At 45.9% G+C, this 18057-nt stretch overlaps 1 protein-coding gene across 5 annotated transcripts in view; it reads left to right on the forward strand.

Moving 5' to 3' along the window:
- The window catches only part of UBR2 (ubiquitin protein ligase E3 component n-recognin 2), a 135032-nt gene that overhangs the window by 63288 nt on the left and 53687 nt on the right, over nt 1-18057 (forward strand). For all 5 annotated transcript variants that reach the window (XM_055264103.2, XM_055264105.2, XM_063633038.1 and 2 more), the window contains 4 exons: nt 7031-7194; nt 7284-7383; nt 10178-10306; nt 15841-16024. In XM_055264103.2, the coding sequence (XP_055120078.2) occupies nt 7031-7194; nt 7284-7383; nt 10178-10306; nt 15841-16024 (577 nt within the window). The remainder of the gene's footprint in view (nt 1-7030; nt 7195-7283; nt 7384-10177; nt 10307-15840; nt 16025-18057) is intronic.

The raw sequence follows: 18057 nt of genomic DNA on the forward strand, positions 1-18057 counted from the left end.
GCCTACACCCCAGAATGACCAAGGACAGCTTGGAGGTTAGAAAGATGGAGTCAACTATATCAGATTTCTCTTACAGCCATAAATTTGCAAAGGCACTTTACCCACTTACATATTTGGAAGAATTCTCTAGTGTAACCATTTGGGCCTCAAGATTTCTTTCTGGAAATGATTTTATAGCCAGTTAAAATTTTTAATAGGACTATTCAGATTTTTGTTTCTTGTTTCCCTTCTAATAACATATGCTTTTTCTTGGGAACTTGCTAATTTCATTTAAATTTCCAATTATATTGATTTAAATGACACCTAATATTTATCTTATTTTCTATTTAATACATTTCAGATATGTAGGTTTTGTAGTATTTTTTGTAGTCCTTTTTTAAATTTAAATTTTTATGTTTTTCTTATCAGTCTTTCTAGAGATGTATACCTTTTTTTTTTTGAGACAGGGTCTCGCTTTGTTGCCCAAGCTGGAGTGCAGTGACATGATTTCAGCTCACTACAATCTCTACCTCCCAGGTTCGAGCAATTCTGGTGCCTCAGCCTCCCAAGTAGCTGGGACTACAGGCATGCACCACCACACTGGGCTAATTTTTGTTTTTTTAGTAGAGACGGAGTTTTGCCATCTTGGCCAGTCTGGTCTCGAAGTTCAGGCCTCATGTGATCTGCCTACCTCAGCCTCCCAAAGTGCTGGATTACAGGCATGAGTCACCATGCCCGGCCTAGAGATGTATATGCTTATTAGTTTTTTCAAAGAACCAACCTTTAGTTGCATTGATTTATTTTTCCCCTTTTTTTTTGAGGCAGAGTCTCACTCTGTCACCCAAGTTGGAGTGCAGTGGCGCAATCTCGACTCACTGCATGCTCCGCCTCCCGGGTTCATGCTGTTCTCCTGCCTCAGCCTCCCAAGTAGCTGGGACTGCAGGTGCCCGCCACCACGCCCGGCTAATTTTTTTGTATTTTTAGTAGAGACGGGGTTTCACTGTGTTAGCCACGATGGTCTCGATCTCCTGACCTCGTGATCTGCCTGCCTCGGCCTCCCAAAGTGCTGGGATTACAGGCGTGAGCCACCATGCCAGGCCTTATTTTTCCCCTTTTATACATTTGCTTTGTTTTATTCTTTCCCTTTTTGTATTTTCTTTAGATTTATTTTGCCATTCTTGTGTAGTTTCTTTTCTTTCGTGACCACCAATGTAATTTCTTTGTAGATTATTAGATCATTTGCTTTCAGTCTTTCTTCTTTTCTGATGATTTAAGGCTTAGGTTTCCATCTAAGCATAATTTTAACTGCATCTCACAATCTTTTTATGTGGCAAATGAGGGTTGTTTAGAAAGGTTTGTTTTGCAAGTTCAAATGAACTTGGGTAACAAAGGATGCCCCTTGCCTTCCTGGAAAGTGACAGGACACTTTACAGAAGGGAAATGTATGCTCTGTTTTTACAGCTTTTCTTGTGTCTGCTATCCTCAGTTGCCTTCGCTCAAAATAGTCCTTATGCCAAAGTGGCATATTTTGGGGTGGCATATTTGAGTCCTCTTCAGCAGATAGAGTGAGGTGGATCACTTTAGTCCAGTCAAGGATTTAAATGTCTCCAGGTTGTTTTGACAAGACTCAGTCTTACTTCTGCTTCATCCCCACCCCTGACACATAACTCCCTAAGGGTTCTCAATTGAGAGCCCGGAGTTCTTCTCTAGAATTCGAGTCTTTCACTCTGTAGGAACTTGAACACTAATCTTGCTTCTTTATATAACTTCAGAATTTTGTAAATGTCTTTAGGGAAAAACAGGAAGAACATTGAACTCAGTTCCCTCTGCTCTTTTTCTTACAGGGATTCTGGCCTCTCCAACACCCTGGGACGGCTATAGTCTCAGCAAGTGTTTCTCCCTAATAATAGCAGTTCTGTACAGATTTTGTAACCACACCGTGGGTTACCTTGCTCACTGCTCAGATAGAGCCGATTTATGAAGACAAGGGAATTGCAATGGAGAAAGAGTTTAGTACACAGAGAGCTGGCTAAGTGGGAGACCAAAGCTTTATTATTACTCAAATCAGCCACCCCAACAATTTAGAGCCTAGTTTTTTTGTTGTTGTTGTTGTTGTTTTTAAGATGGTTTGGAGGGCAGGGTGCTAGGAAATAGAGGATGCTGATTGGTTGGGTCCGGGGTAGAATCACAGGGAGTTGAAACTGTCCACTTGTGCTGATTCATTTCCTAGGTGGGGGCCATAAGACCAGATAAGCCAGTTTACCAGTCTGGGTGTCTCCAGCAGGTCCTTCAGAATGCAGGGTCTGAAAAATACCTCAAACACCAATCTTAGGTTTTACAATAGTAACGTTATCTGTAGGAGCAAGTCGGGGAGGTTAGTGATCTTCTGGCCTGTGGCTGCATGACTTCTGAGCCATAATTTCTAATCTAGTGGCTAATTTGTTGGTTTTACAAATGCAGTCTGGTTCCCAAGCAAGGAGGGAGTTTGTTTGTTTTAGGGAGAGGCTATTACCATCTTTGTTTGTTTTTTTGGTTTCTTTTGTTTTTTTGAGTCAGGTTCTCACTCTGTCACCCAGGCTAGAGTGCAGTGGTGCAATTGTGGCCCACTGCAGCCTCGACCGCCCAAGTTCGAGCCAGCCTCCTGCCTCAGCCTCCTGCCTCAGCCTCCTGAGTAGCTGGGACTACCAAGTATGCGCTGCCACACCTGGCTAAGTTTTTTTTATCTCTTATTTTTAGTAGAGACAATGTCTTGCTATGTTGCCTGGGCTGGTCTTGAACTCCTGGGCTCAAATGATCCTCCCAGTCCCAGCCGCCCAAAGTACTAGCATTACAGGCATGAGCCACCACACCCAGCCTTTGTTTTAAAGTTAAACTGTAAACCACATTCCTCCCAAAGTTAGTTTGGCCTGCACCCGGGAATGAATACGGGCAGTTTTGGAGATTAAAGGCAAGATGACGTCAGTTAGGTCAGATCTCTTTCATTGTCATAATTTTCTCACTGTTACAGTTTTTGCAAAGGTAGCTTTGTTTTTTTCTTGGGATCTTTAATCCCCTCTTACCTCACTCCCAGAATAGACAAATGCTGAGGGAAAAGCAGCTGTAGAATGCTGGCTCACCTCCTTGTGCAGTTCTCTTTCTCCCTGGTTTTATCTCCTGGAGTCCTTGTCTCAGCAGCTCTCTAGTGATTTCAAACTTTTTTTTACTTTTATTAAGCTTTTCTAGTTGTTCTTGGTGGAAATGTTGGTCAGCCTCGAGCTACCTCATCATGACTGAAAGCAGAAAAGTACTTTTATAGTTCTTTAAAAACAAACAAACAAACAAAAAACCAAAAACTCCATTAATAATTATTATGCACATCCTGGGTTAAAAATAACTTGCCCTAGATATTAGTGGAATGTTTTATAGCAGTGGTACCTTTCGAATCACAATTACCTTACAATTAACACAGTCTTCATTTTTAGTTTGGTCAAGACCTTTGGTCAAGACCCAGTACTGGCTTGGCACAGTGGCTCATGCCTGTAATCCCAGCACTTTGGGAGGCAAAGGTGGGAGGATCACTTGAGGTCAGGAGTTTGAGACCAGCCTGGCCAACATGGTGAAACCCTGTCTCTTCTAAAAATACAAAAAATTAGCTGGGCATGGTGGCAGATGCTGGTAATCCTAGCAACTTGGGTGGCTGAGACAGAAGAATTGCTTGAACCTGTGAGGTGGAGGTTGCAGTGAGCCAAGATCATGCCACTGCACTCTAGTCTGAGCGACAGAGTGAGGCTCTGACTCAAAAAAAAAAAAAAAAAAAAAAAAAGTGCTTATAATTCAAGTGATTAGAGTATGATAGTTGTTCTAATTTATTAAATATGTGTTCAGTCAGCATTATCCCTGTATGCTATGGCATGTTTAGTTTAAAAGTATAGGCATAGATGATTATTATTATTCAGTTGTATTTTGCAGAGTCTTACGGGAGAATTTGGCCCATTTTGAATATGCTGTTAAATAGGTAATGAGCCTTGCAATAACAAAATTGAATATGAATCATATAAAATGAATAAAAACTGTAATTAATATAATTAAGTAGTAGTGGAGTTTTTTTTTGTTTTTGTTTTGAGATAGAGTTTCGCTCTTGTCATCCACGCTGGAGTGCGGTGGCATGATCTGGGCTCACTGCAACCTCCACCTCCTGGGTTCAAGCAGTTCTCCATCCTCAGCTTCTCGAGTAGCTGGGATTATAGGTGCCTGCCACCACGCCCGGCTAATTTTTTAATTTTTAGTAGAGAGGGGGTTTCACCATGTTGGCCAAGCTGGTCTCTGGTCTCGAACTCCTGACCTTAGGTGATCCACCTGCCTCGGCCCCCCTTGCTGGGATAACAGGCATAAGCCACTGCACCCAGCCTATTTTTTTTTTTTTGACACCACTAAAGACAATTAGAATCCAATCCAAAATTGTGCAGTATGTGAACCATCTCTGTTAACATTCACCTGAAACTAAAAATGCTAGTAAGTGCCTTTTTGGTGGGGGTTTACATTCTAACAATATTAAGTTGTCAGGCCGGGCGCGGTGGCTCACGCTTGTAATCCCAGCACTTTGGGAGGCCGAGGCGGGCGGATCACGAGGTCAGGAGATCGAGACCACGGTGAAACCCCGTCTCTACTAAAAATACAAAAAATTAGCCGGGCGTGGTGGCGGGCGCCTGTAGCCCCAGCTACTCGGAGAGGCTGAGGCAGGAGAATGTCGTGAACCCGGGAGGCGGAGCTTGCAGTGAGCCGAGATCGCGCCACTGCACTCCAGCCTGGGTGACAGAGCGAGACTCCGTCTCAAAAAAAAAAAAAAAAAAAAAAAAAAAATATTAAGTTGTCTCTCCACCAAACTTCCTCTTACTGCCTGCTTTAAGTCCTGAAGTTTTCAAACTCAGTTTTATATTTATAGATTTTCTACTTATCTGCTGACTTTAGAATTTAACATCTATATTAGAATACAATTTTAATATATTCTTAGACTTTTGTCTTCTGCATTTTTGTTCCTACTTATTTGGGGTTTTTTTGTTTTTTGTTTTTAAAACAGAGTCTCACTCTGTCACCCAGGCTGCAGTGGCGTGATCATGGCTCACTGCAGCCTTGACCTCCCAGGCTCAGGTGATTTTCCCACCTCAGCCTCCCAGGTAGCTAGGAATACAGGTACATGCCACCACACCCAGCTAATTATTTTATTTTTTATAGAGACAGGGTTTCACTGTGTTGCCCAGGCTGGTCTCTAACTGGGCTCAAATAATCCGCCTGCCTCAGCCTCCCAAAGTGCTGGCGTTACAGACGTGAGCTACTGCACCTGGCCTTGTTCTACCTTTTGATGAAACTTTTTCTGTTGCTAATTACCTGATCTTGACTTACGCGAGACCTGTTTAAGTTGTCACCCAGCATCAGTAACACTCTAGAATCCTAGGAGAGATTAGCTATTGAGGCTGGAAAACGTCAGGGGGAGGATCCATGATCTTTTGTATCAGAGTGCAAAATGAAGTATTCAAAGTAACATTAGACTTTCTGACTCTACTAGCGCAGATTAACACCATCAAAAGAGCAAAGAGCAAAATGTTTGAAGTTATATTGTGTTATGGAGGGCATGAGAGGGCATGGCCCACATTGTAGGTAGAAAGAGAAATTGTTAAGCCTCTTTGTGGAAACAATTTGGTGATATCATTAAAATTTATTATGTGCATACTCTTTAACCGATTACTTCCACTTTCAGGAAATTATTCTATAAATATTCCTACACCTATACACAGTGGATATTTGTTGCAACATTTTTTTTAATAGCATAAAACTGGAAACAACCCAAATGTCTGACCAGTAAAAGCTTGGCTAAATAAAATCTGATACAAAAGTAGACCTGGTTAAAAAGAATGACGAGCATTTGTATGAACTGATATGGGACATTGTCCCATATCAAGTAAAAAAATGTACAAAACAGTATAATATGCTATCCTTTGTAGGAAAAAGATAGATATAATTATACATACTCTTAACACACACTTTATTTATACATTTTATATATGTGTGTGTATTGTGTAGTATATACTCTATAATTTTATATATATATATAAATACAGGCTCTGTAATTATACATATGTAAAATACACATACATATACCATCTCTACAAGAATATGCAAGGAACTACGATTAACAGGGTTTGCTGGCCGGGCGCAGTGGCTCACTCTTGTAATCCCAGCACTTTGGGAGGCCGAGGTGGGCGGATCATAAGGTCAGGAGATCGAGACCACGGTGAAACCCCGTCTCTACTAAAAATACAAAAAATTAGCCGGGTGTGGTGGCGGGCGCCTGTAGTCCCAGCTACTCGGAGAGGCTTAGGCAGGAGAATGGCGTGAACCTGGGAGGCGGAGCTTGCAGTGAGCTGAGATTGAGCCACTGCACTCCAGCCTGAGTGACAGAGTGAGACTCCGCCTCAAAAAAAAACAAAACAACAACAACAACAAAAAAAACAGAGTTTGCCTTTAGAAAGAAGACCTCAGGAGCTAGGAGACTCCCTGTTGCATTTAGTATCATTTACATGTATTTGCTTATTCAAAAATATGTATATATGTACACACATGCACACACACACACACAAAGAAAAAATAAATCTCAACTAAGGAAATTAAGAGAAAATATTGTTTCATACTGAGTTCTAGAGAATCTATGTCATAAACCTCTGGATCCTAGAATAACTATACCATACCATTATAGGTGTCTAAATGTCTCAGTTAAGGAAAATTTGCAGCCTGATTCAGAGCCCCCACCCTGAATTATCTTTGAGTAATGAGCCTTGGAACTGTCTTCTAACATTCTGGCATCTTTCTGGCATCTGGTATAATTGTTGCTTCATACAAGTGGCAATTGGAGTAAGTAATTGTTATTTAGAAATACACAGTAATGCATTTATGATATATAGTTGTGTTTAAAAAGGTTTAAACTGAAGGAGCTAAACAATGTTGGTGACTTTTTTCTTTTAGTCTTCCTAGTACATAGTTTTTGATTACCATGCACTCTGATAAACTTTGTTTTTAGGCTCGAATGCTCATCACAGAAGAAAACCTGATGAGCATTATCATTAAGACTTTTATGGATCATTTGAGACATCGAGATGCCCAGGGCAGATTTCAGTTTGAACGATACACTGCTTTACAAGCCTTCAAATTTAGGAGAGTACAGAGCCTTATTTTAGATCTCAAGTAAGTTTTCGTTTAATTATTAAACCAGTTGCAATTTATAGAAAGTCAATGTTTATGTTAATTGCCACTGTCACTTTTATCTTGTTCAGGTATGTGTTAATTAGCAAACCAACTGAATGGTCAGATGAGCTGAGGCAAAAGTTCCTAGAAGGGTTTGATGCCTTTTTGGAATTACTAAAATGTATGCAGGTATGTAAAAACTGTTACACTTTCTTTTTCCTTTTTTTTTCTCTTTTCTCTTTTTTTTTTTTTTTTTTAAATTTTTCTTTTTAAGAGATGGGGGTCTCACTGTGTTGCCCAGGGTGGAGTGTAGTGGCTAGTCATAGACACAACCTTAGTGTACTATACCTTTGAACTCCTGGGCTCTGGCAGTTCTCCTGCCTCAGCCTCCTAAGTTGCTTGGGACTAGAGGCGCAGGCACAGGCCCAGGCCCGGCTTCTATGTTGTTGTTGTTGTTGTTGTTGTTCGTTGAAATGAACAGCTTTCTGTCTGCACATCTTTTCATTTCGTGCACATTTCCAAAAGATCAATTTGGATGGCTGCAATTCTGACCAGGAAGCTCCTCTTTAATTGGAGATTCTTAGAAAGGTATGGAGCAAAGGAGATCCCAGCAAAGATTCCGGCATCTACTGCTCTTGGGTTCTGTGTTGGTTTTTTTGTTTTGTTTTGTTTATGAGATGGAGTCTCACTCTGTCGCCCAGGCTGGAGTGCAGTGGCGCAATCTCAGCTCACTGCAATCTCCACCTCCAGAGTTCAAGTGAATATCCTGCCTCAGCCTCTCAAATAGCTGGGATTACAGGTATACACCACCACACCAGCTATATTTTTGTATTTTTATTTTTTTTATTATTTTTTTTTTTTTTTGAGACAGAGTCTTGCTCTGTCACCCAGGCTGGAGTGCAGTGGCGCAATCTCGGCTCACTGCAAGCTCCGCCTCCCGGGTTCACGCCATTCTCCTGCCTCAGCCTCTCTGAGTAGCTGGGACTACAGGCGCCCGCCACCACGCCCGGCTAATTTTTTTGTATTTTTAGTAGAGACGGGGTTTCACCGTGGTCTCGATCTCCTGACCTCGTGATCCACCCGCCTCAGCCTCCCAAAGTGCTGGGATTACAGGCGTGAGCCACCGCGCCCGGCTTATTTTTGTATTTTTAATAGAGAGGGGGTTTCACCAAGTTGTCCAGGCTGGTCTCAAACTCTTGACCTCAAGTAATCCACCCACCTCAACCTCCCAAAGTGCTGGGATTACAAGCGTGAGCCACCGCACCTGGCCAGTTTTGGGGGTTGTTTTTTTGTTTGTTTGTTTTGTTTTGTTTTGTGACATAGTTTTTCACTCTGTTGCCCAGGCTGGAGTACAATGGCACAATCTTGGCTCACTGCAACCTCCGCCTCCTGGGTTCAAGTGATTCTCTGACCTCAGCTTTCTGAGTAGCTGGGATTACAGGCACTTGCCACCATGCCCAGCTATTTTTTGTACTTTTAGTAAAGACGAGGTTTCACCAAGTTGTCCAGGCTGATCTCAAACTCCTGACCTCAAGTGATCCGCCCACCTCGGCCTCCCAATGTGCTGGGATTACAGGCATGAGCCACTGCGCCAGCCACTGTTGTATTTCTTTGGTTTCCACTAATGTTCTTTCTTTAGAGGTTACAAGTTTATTTTTTTAATATGCTTTCTTATAAGTATAGTCAAGTTATTTGAGAAACTGTAGTCGTTTTTGATTTTGCTTTTTAATGTTTCCATGTTTCTTTTTCTCTCCTTCATGTGATATTTATATAATACAGTGTAGACCTTTTTCCCCTGTTTAATTCTCTTTTTAGGAAACATCCCTATATACAAAACAGAATCTAGAAGTAGAAACGAACAGGTATATTTAACCAGTTATAACTGTAAGAAGATAGGTGACGTCTCTAAAAATCTGAGCAAGTACTATTATGATTCCTTTAGTAGCCACCTGGCTTTCTTAAGAAAAGGAATGACCAAAGTTGACTTACCATTTTTATTTTTATTTGTTTGAATTTATTTTTATTTATTTATTTATTTTGGAGGTGGAGGTTTGCTCTATCGCCCAGGCAGGAGTGCAGTGGCACAATCTTGGCTCACTGCAACTCTGCCTCCCAGGTTCAAGCAATTCTTCTGCCTCAGCCTCCCGAGTAGCTGGGATTACAGGTGCACGCCACCATACCCAGCTAATTTTTGTATTGTCAGTAGAGATAGGGTTTCGCCATGTTGGCCAGGCTGGTCTTTAATTCCTGACCTCAAGTGATCCACCCGCCTCGGCCCCCCAAAGTGCTGGGATTACAGGCGTGGGCCACCATGTCTGGCCTGACTTACCATTCTAGTTCCTAGGTTGGGTGGTAGTTCATGGGTGTTTAATTTATTATAATACTACTATGTTTTTCATGTATCTGTAAAAACAATAGCTACTTTGGTCATTTTTGATACTTGAAGTATTCTGTATTCTCTATTGTTTAATAAGTTCTGACATACTAGAATAGTTAGGCTAGTTTCTGAACAGTAATTTTAATTAAAAGCTATTTATTGTTTTGCCTTCTTTCAGGCTCTGTGAAAACTTAATTGCATATTAGGACATAGTATTAAAACTTTATTATAAAATACAGTTATAAATTCAATAACATTTTAAAAGCTTGTCACATTTCTTTTAACAATTTTTTCTATAGACAATACAGCTAAAAAGGAAGGATTATTGCAGTGAAATACTGAAGTATTTTATTGCCTAAAACAGATCTTGGATGATACCTCTGAAATAATGCGTTTATTGGGATTTCTAAATTTATATTTTAGAGAATGTTATATAAACACATAATTTTAAAAGCTATTCTCATAGTACTTGAAGTTTCGTGTTAAAACTTATACCTTCTATGTTTTTATAATCAATATATATTTCTTCTACATTACTTCTTAGGTTTCCATATAAAAGAACAACTATAATTTTCATTCATATATAATTTTTTCACTTCCTTTAAGGGAATGGATCCAATTACACGTCAAGTAGGACAACATATTGAAATGGAACCAGAGTGGGAAGCAGCCTTCACGCTACAAATGAAATTAACACATGTCATTTCAATGATGCAGGACTGGTGTGCTTCAGATGTGAGTTTCTTCTAGGTGCGGGGAATAGGAGGAAAGTGGAAGAGGGAGGAATAAGCAGAATCCTTTTTTTTTTTTTTTTTTTTTTTTTTTTTTTCTTCTTTTTCTTTTTTTTAATTAATTTTTTTTGCATACAAAAACAATAAACATTTTCTAAAAATACATACAAACAAAAAGATGCGTATCAAACATATTAGGAAGGTTGCACATGGGAAGTCGGGGAATAGAAATGGGGGTGGGAGTTAAAATAAATGAGAGAGGGACTTTATATGGATCAGTGATAATAACTCAATCCTCTATTTGACAAAGAAGAGGGAGAAGGAAGAGGAAGAAAAAGAAAGTGGGATAAAGGATCAGAAAGGGAGGAAAATAGAAAAAATTAGAGTATGACTCCAGGGTAGACCTGTTTTGTTGTCATTGAGTTGGTTGGTTGGTTTGTCTGTTGTATTCTTCATGTTTCGCCAAGTTGGCCAGACTGGTCTCGAACTCCTAGCCCAAAGTGATCAACCCGCCTCGCCCCCCAGAGTGCCGGGACCACAGGCGTGAGCCACCACGCCCAGCCCCCACATTGCTTCTGGCCTCCGTGGTAGACCTCCCAGACGGAGCGGCCAGGCAGAGGAGCTCCTCACTTCTACCCAGACACGGGGCGGCCGGGCAGAGGGGCTCCTCACTTCCCAGATGGGGCGGCCAGGCAGAGACGCTCCTCACTTCTTCCCAGACGATAGGTGGCCGGGCAGAGGCGCTCCTCACTTCCCAGACGATGGGTGGTCGGGCAGAGGCGCTCCCCACTTCCCAGACGATGGGTGGCCGGGCAGAGGCGCTCCTCACTTCCCAGACGATGGGCGGCCAGGCAGAGGCGCTCCTCACCTCCCAGATGATGGGTGGCCGGGCAGAGGCACTCCTCACTTCCCAGATGGGGCAGCCGGGCAGAGGGGCTCCTCACTTTCCAGACGACGGGTGGCCGGGCAGAGGCGCTCCTCACTTCTTCCCGGACGGGGCAGCCGGGCAGAGGCGCTCCTCACTTCTTCCCGGACGGGGCAGCCGGGCAGAGGCGCTCCTCACTTCTTCCCAGACGGGGCGGCCGGGCAGAGGCGCTCCTCACTTCCCAGACGGTGGGTGGCCGGGCAGAGGCGCTCCTCACTTCCCAGACGATGGGTGGCCGGGCAGAGGCGCTCCTCACTTCTTCCCGGATGGGGCGGCCGGGCAGAGGCGCTCCTCACTTCTTCCCGGATGGGGCGCCCGGGCAGAGGTGCTCCTCATTTCTTCCCGGACGGGGCGGCCGGGCAGAGGCGCTCCTCACCTCCCAGACGATGGGAGGCCGGGCAGAGGCGCTTCTCACTTCCCAGACGATGGGTGGCCGGGCAGAGGCGCTCCTCACTTCCCAGACAGGGCGGCCGGGCAGAGGCGCTCCTCACTTCCCAGATAGGGTGGCCGGGCAGAGGCGCTCCTCACTTCCCAGACGATGGGTGGCCGGGCAGAGGCGCTCCTCACTTCCCAGACGATGGGTGGCCGGGCAGAGGCGCTCCTCACTTCCCAGACGGAGTGGCCGGGCAGAGGCGCTCCTCCCTTCCCAGACGGTGGGTGGCCGGGCAGAGGCGCTCCTCACTTCCCAGACGGTGGGTGGCCGGGCAGAGGCGCTCCTCACTTCCCAGACGGTGGGTGGCCGGGCAGAGGCGCTCCTCACTTCCCAGACGGGGCGGCCGGGCAGAGGCGCTCCTCACTTCCCAGGCGGTGGGTGGCCGGGCAGAGGCGCTCCTCACTTCCCAGACGATGGGTGGCCGGGCAGAGGCGCTCCTCACTTCCCAGATGGGGCGGCCGGGCAGAGGCGCTCCTCCCTTCCCAGACGGTGGGTGGCCGGGCAGAGGCGCTCCTCACTTCCCAGACGATGGGTGGCCGGGCAGAGGCGCTCCTCACTTCCCAGACAGGGCGGCCGGGCAGAGGCGCTCCTCACTTCCCAGATAGGGTGGCCGGGCAGAGGCGCTCCTCACTTCCCAGACGATGGGTGGCCGGGCAGAGGCGCTCCTCACTTCCCAGACGATGGGTGGCCGGGCAGAGGCGCTCCTCACTTCCCAGACGGAGCGGCCGGGCAGAGGCGCTCCTCCCTTCCCAGACGGTGGGTGGCCGGGCAGAGGCGCTCCTCACTTCCCAGACGGTGGGTGGCCGGGCAGAGGCGCTCCTCACTTCCCAGACGGGGCGGCCGGGCAGAGGCGCTCCTCACTTCCCAGACGGTGGGTGGCCGGGCAGAGGCGCTCCTCACTTCCCAGACGATGGGTGGCCGGGCAGAGGCGCTCCTCACTTCCCAGACGATGGGTGGCCGGGCAGAGGCGCTCCTCACTTCCCAGACGGGGCGGCCGGGCAGAGGCGCTCCTCCCTTCCCAGACGGTGGGTGGCCGGGCAGAGGCGCTCCTCACTTCCCAGACGGTGGGTGGCCGGGCAGAGGCGCTCCTCACTTCCCAGACGGTGGGTGGCCGGGCAGAGGCGCTCCTCACTTCCCAGACGATGGGTGGCCGGGCAGAGGCGCTCCTCACTTCTTCCCGGATGCGGCGGCCGGGCAGAGGCACTCCTCACTTCTTCCCGGACGGGGCGCCCGGGCAGAGGCGCTCCTCATTTCTTCCCGGACAGGGCGGCCAGGCAGAGGCGCTCCTCACTTCCCAGACGGGGCGGCCGGGCAGAGGCGCTCCTCACTTCTTCCCGGACGGGGCGGCCGGGCAGAGGCGCTCCTCACTTCTTCCCGGACGGGGCGCCCGGGCAGAGGCGCTCCTCATTTCTTCCCGGACGGGGCGGCCGGGCAGAGGCGCTCCTCACTTCTTCCCAGACGGGGCGGCCGGGCAGAGGCGCTCCTCACTTCTTCCCGGACGGGGCGCCCGGGCAGAGGCGCTCCTCATTTCTTCCCGGACGGGGCGGCCGGGCAGAGGCGCTCCTCACTTCCCAGACGGGGCGGCCGGGCAGAGGCGCTCCTCACTTCTTCCCGGACGGGGCGGCCGGGCAGAGGCGCTCCTCACTTCTTCCCGGACGGGGCGGCCGGGCAGAGGCGCTCCTCACTTATTCCCGGACGGGGCGGCCGGGCAGAGGCGCTCCTCACTTCTTCCCGGACGGGGCGGCCGGGCAGAGGCGCTCCTCACTTCTTCCCGGACGGGGCGCCCGGGCAGAGGCGCTCCTCACTTCTTCCCGGACGGGGCGGCCGGGCAGAGGCGCTGCTCACTTCCCAGACAGGGCGGCCGGGCAGAGGCGCTCCTCACTTCCCAAACGGTGGGTGGCCGGGCAGAGGCGCTCCTCACTTCCCAGACGATGGGTGGCTGGGCAGAGGCGCTCCTCACTTCCCAGACGGGGCGGCCGGGCAGAGGCGCTCCTCACTTCTCCCAGACGGGGCGGCCGGGCAGAGGCGCTCCTCACTTCTTCCCGGATGGGGCGGCCGGGCAGAGGTGCTCCTCACTTCCTCCCAGACGGGGCGGCCGGGCAGAGGCGCTCCTCACCTCCCAGGCGATGGGAGGCCGGGCAGAGGCGCTCCTCACTTCCCAGACGATGGGTGGCCGGGCAGAGGCGCTCCTCACTTCCCAGATGGGGCGGCCGGGCAGAGGCGCTCCTCACTTCCCAGACGGGGCGGCCGGGCAGAGGTGCTCCTCACCTCCCAGATGGGGCGGCCGGGCAGAGGCGCTCCCCACCTTCCAGATGGGGCGGCGGCCGGGCAGGGGCTGCAATCCCAGCACCCTGGCAGGCCAAGGCAGGCGGCCGGGGGGTAGAGGCTGTCGCGAGGCCAGACCACGCCACCGCACTGCAGCCCGGGCAACACCGAGCACTGGGTGAGCGAGACTCCGTCTGTAGTCCCAGTACCTCGGGAGGCTGAGGCGGGCAGAGCACTCGGCGTCAGGAGCTGGCGACCAGCGTGGCCAAGATGGCGAACGCGTGCCTGCATCCAAAGGAGAAAAGGCAGGCAGGGGTGAGGCGCGCCGGCAGTCCCAGGCAGTCCGCGGCGCGGGCAGCAGCAAGCCGAGTAGATTGTAGCCTGGGCCAGAGAGGGAAAGAAAGAAAGAAAGAGAGAAAGAGAGAGAGAGAGAGAGAGAGGGAGGGAGGGAGGGAGGGAGGGAGGGAAGGAGGGAAGGAAGGAAGGCGCGCGCAGAATCCTAAGTAAATTTCAAGGAGATCTGGAGAAAACAGTGGTGATACTTAGTTCATTAAACAGCATATTTTCCTTCTCCACCTATAAACTTAGTAAAATTTTAAAATTCTATAGCATTAGGAAAAACTTGAAAAATAGAGAAAGAAACAATCCAAATTGTCTCTTCCCTAATATAACTATCTTTGTTTTTTTTCCATAATCCCTTCTAGACTTTGAGAATATAAAAATGGTAGTTTATAAATTTATTCAAAAATAAAGTTTTATTATTGGTACATTTGTCCTGTGTCTTAAAATTATTTTGGCCTTCCTTTGGCGACGAAGTCTAGATGAGAGCCTGTATACATTATGAGGTTAGGGAGGTTTCTGTAAGGTCTGTACAATCTGTAAAAGTTAACGGAACAAAGAGTAAATGATATTCCTGACTGAGAAGACAGCTGCATTATAGTCTGTGATGACAGGGACTAGAGTAGTCCTAGGAGCTATAGAAAGGTTTGTGGTTGGAGCACAGAAGTAGAGAACAGAGATTTGGGCACAGGAGTGATTTTTCAGGGCCTTGGCCATGGAAAGAAGTTTTGAATGTAATTCTTTTTTTTTTTTTTTTTTTTTTTTGAGACACAGCTCACTCTGTTATCCAGGCCAGAGTGCAGTGGTGCAATCCCAGCTCACTGTAGCCTTGACCTCCCTGGGCTTAGGTGATCCTCCCACCTCAGCCTCCTGAGTAGCTGCGACAACAGGCACACACCACCACACCTGGCTAATTTTTCTATTTTTTGTAGAGACAGAGTTTTGCCATGTTGCCCAGGCTGGCTTGAATTCCTGGGCTCACGCGATCTGCTTGCCTCGGCCTCCCAAAGTCTTGGAGTTACCGACGTGAGCCACCACACTCAGCCTGCATTTTATTTGAATTGAAGTGGGATGCCTTTAGAGATTACCATCTCTCTATTAAATTCCCTGCTTCAACTCTTGCCCCTTTATCCATTCTCCATACAATGACATGATTCAATTTACATATTTTTTAAAATTGCTCTGTATGGAGAATGGATGAAGGGGGCAAGAGTCAAAGCAGGAATTTAATAGAGAGATGCTTGGCAATGCCTTGGAGTTACTAGAGATAGAGAAAAGTAGCAATAATGAGAGAAACTTAGAAGATGAAGTTGCCAGCTTGGTAATAGATTGGACAATGGGGAATGGGAGAAAGGAGGGTATTGGAATAACTTGTAGATTTCTACACTATATGGGTAAATGTATCATTCACTGAGATAAGGGACACTGGAAGAGGGACCAAATTTGGGAGGGAGGATTGAGTTTGGTTTTGCCCATATTGTTATTTGAGGTACTTACTCATTGAATTTAAGGTGCTTATTCAATGTTGTAGAAACTCAACCTTTTGAGTAACTTACAGAAAAACCCTCTTTTTTAGGAAAAAGTGTTAATTGAAGCTTACAAGAAATGTCTCGCTGTACTGATGCAGTGTCATGGTGGTTATACTGATGGTGAACAGCCAATCACATTAAGCATTTGTGGACATTCAGTGGAAACTATCAGATACTGTGTTTCCCAAGAAAAAGTTAGCATTCACCTCCCAGTTTCTCGCTTACTTGCAGGTAAAGCATTTCCCCTAAAATAAAACCCTAAAATTATCTTTTAAATTGTTGTTTGTGGTTAATATCTGTGAATACTTACTTTGTGCCAGACGTTATTCTGCGATTTCTACATCATTAACTTATCCAATCATCACATCGTCCTGTGAAGTAGGTATTATTATTAAGCTTGCTTCACAGATGGGAAGACAGAGGCATAGAGAGTGACTTGCTTAGTAAGTCACACAACAAGAAAGAATCATTGGCATTATGAGGAAGTTTGGCACCAGAGGCCATGTTTATAGCCGTTATACCATAGTGCTTCTTTAGACTTAACTACAGATACCACATGTTTTATCATTTCATCGAATCCAGCTTCAAATTCTGTGTTGTTACCATTCAAATTAATCTGTCACTTAAGCAATTACTAATCACTTGAAGCCACCCTAGGTTTTCTATTCTCGTTTTTTTCCTCTCCCTCTGAGCTGTTTCATATATTTATTTTGATAGCTTTTTACACAACAGGCCAAGAACAAGGCCATAATGGGGTGATAATTCTTTTAATTTCAAGTAGTTGATTTATAAGCCACTTGTAATTAATTGGTAGAATGTCTGAAGCTGCCATCTTACGTGGCCAAAGACTTTGAATATGCACTTCTCCATCTCTGCAGACTCATTTCGATACAGCTTTCATATTTCTTGATTCTAGGTATTCTTATCTTGCTCACACACTGTTGTTTTCTTTAGTTCCGTTTTAACTCAGAGAACAGAAAGAAATTTTGAAGGTATTTTTACTCATTGTAAAATATGTCGTTTATGTGAAGTTTGTGGCTCAGTAGCTTAATGTGATGTGAGGGTGTGTTTTTTGTTTTGTTTTGTTTTTTTCTGGAGGAGATTGTAGAAAATTTGTTTCGTTTCTTCCTTAAATGTTTGACAGAATTCACCAGTGAAGTCATCTCATCTGATGCTTTAGTTTTTGGAAGATTATTAATAATTGACTCAATTTCTGTAACAGATACGGGCCTGTTTAGGTTATCTGTTTCTCTTGTGTGAGTTTTGGTAGTTTGTGTCTTTCAAGGAATTGATCCATTTCATCTAAGTTATCAGATTTGTGGGCCTAGAGTTGTTAATATTCCTTCATTGTCCTTTTAATGTACATGGGGTCAGTAGTAATGGTTCCTCTTTCATTCTGAAGGCATTTTCTTTTCATTGTTCTGAGACCTATCACATTATCCCACTGATAGACCCTTGCCATGGATATATTATTGAAGTCATGGTAATTTAAGATAATTACCTACTCTGAGGCTTATAAAGTTGTTATTCCTAGACATATGAATATTAAAATGATACAATAGACCATTACCTAGAATGAAATCATGATCGTAAGAAGAAATCTCTCTTATTTCTATAACTTGTTCAGGCCCAGTTGTGTTTTTATAAGTGTTTTGAGCAACTAAACTGTCGATCCTCAACACAGGCAATTGATGGCATGGTGTTGTGGAAAAGTGTTGGATAGAAGGCAAGAAAGTGAGGCATGCGTGGGGAAGTAGCACACAGGTACAGCGTGGCGTGCCCTGCACATGCACTTAAAAAACAAAATAAGGCAAGAAATTGAGTAATGAGTCCTGTCTCCAACTGAGCCACTGATCTCTTCTGCCTTTAAAAATCTGAGTGAGACTCTGTCTCAAAAAAAAAAAGTCTAATTTTATGGGAGGAAGCTGATGCTGATAGTTATCTACAATGAAAAAAGACAATACTCCAAAAATGTACTAATTTCTGCCTAGGTTTTTACCTCCCTCAAAGCTGTTGTATGAATATTTTTGAGTATTCATTTCATTGTATTTGATAAACCTTAGCCTAACTGCTTATAATCTAATTGGAAATCTAAGTAAACCAACACAAAACAGTTCATGGACAGTTTGAAGCAAGTGGTAATGGAGTTTGAGCAGTAAATGTTTAGAATAAGCTATTAGAATGGCATTAGTAATGCAAGTTTTCCTAGATGAAGAAAGCCTCAAACCAGGCTTGAGTAAGTGGCCATTATATATCAATAAGAC

Source organism: Symphalangus syndactylus, chromosome 23 (assembly GCF_028878055.3).
Source record: "Symphalangus syndactylus isolate Jambi chromosome 23, NHGRI_mSymSyn1-v2.1_pri, whole genome shotgun sequence".
NCBI lineage: Eukaryota > Metazoa > Chordata > Mammalia > Primates > Hylobatidae > Symphalangus > Symphalangus syndactylus.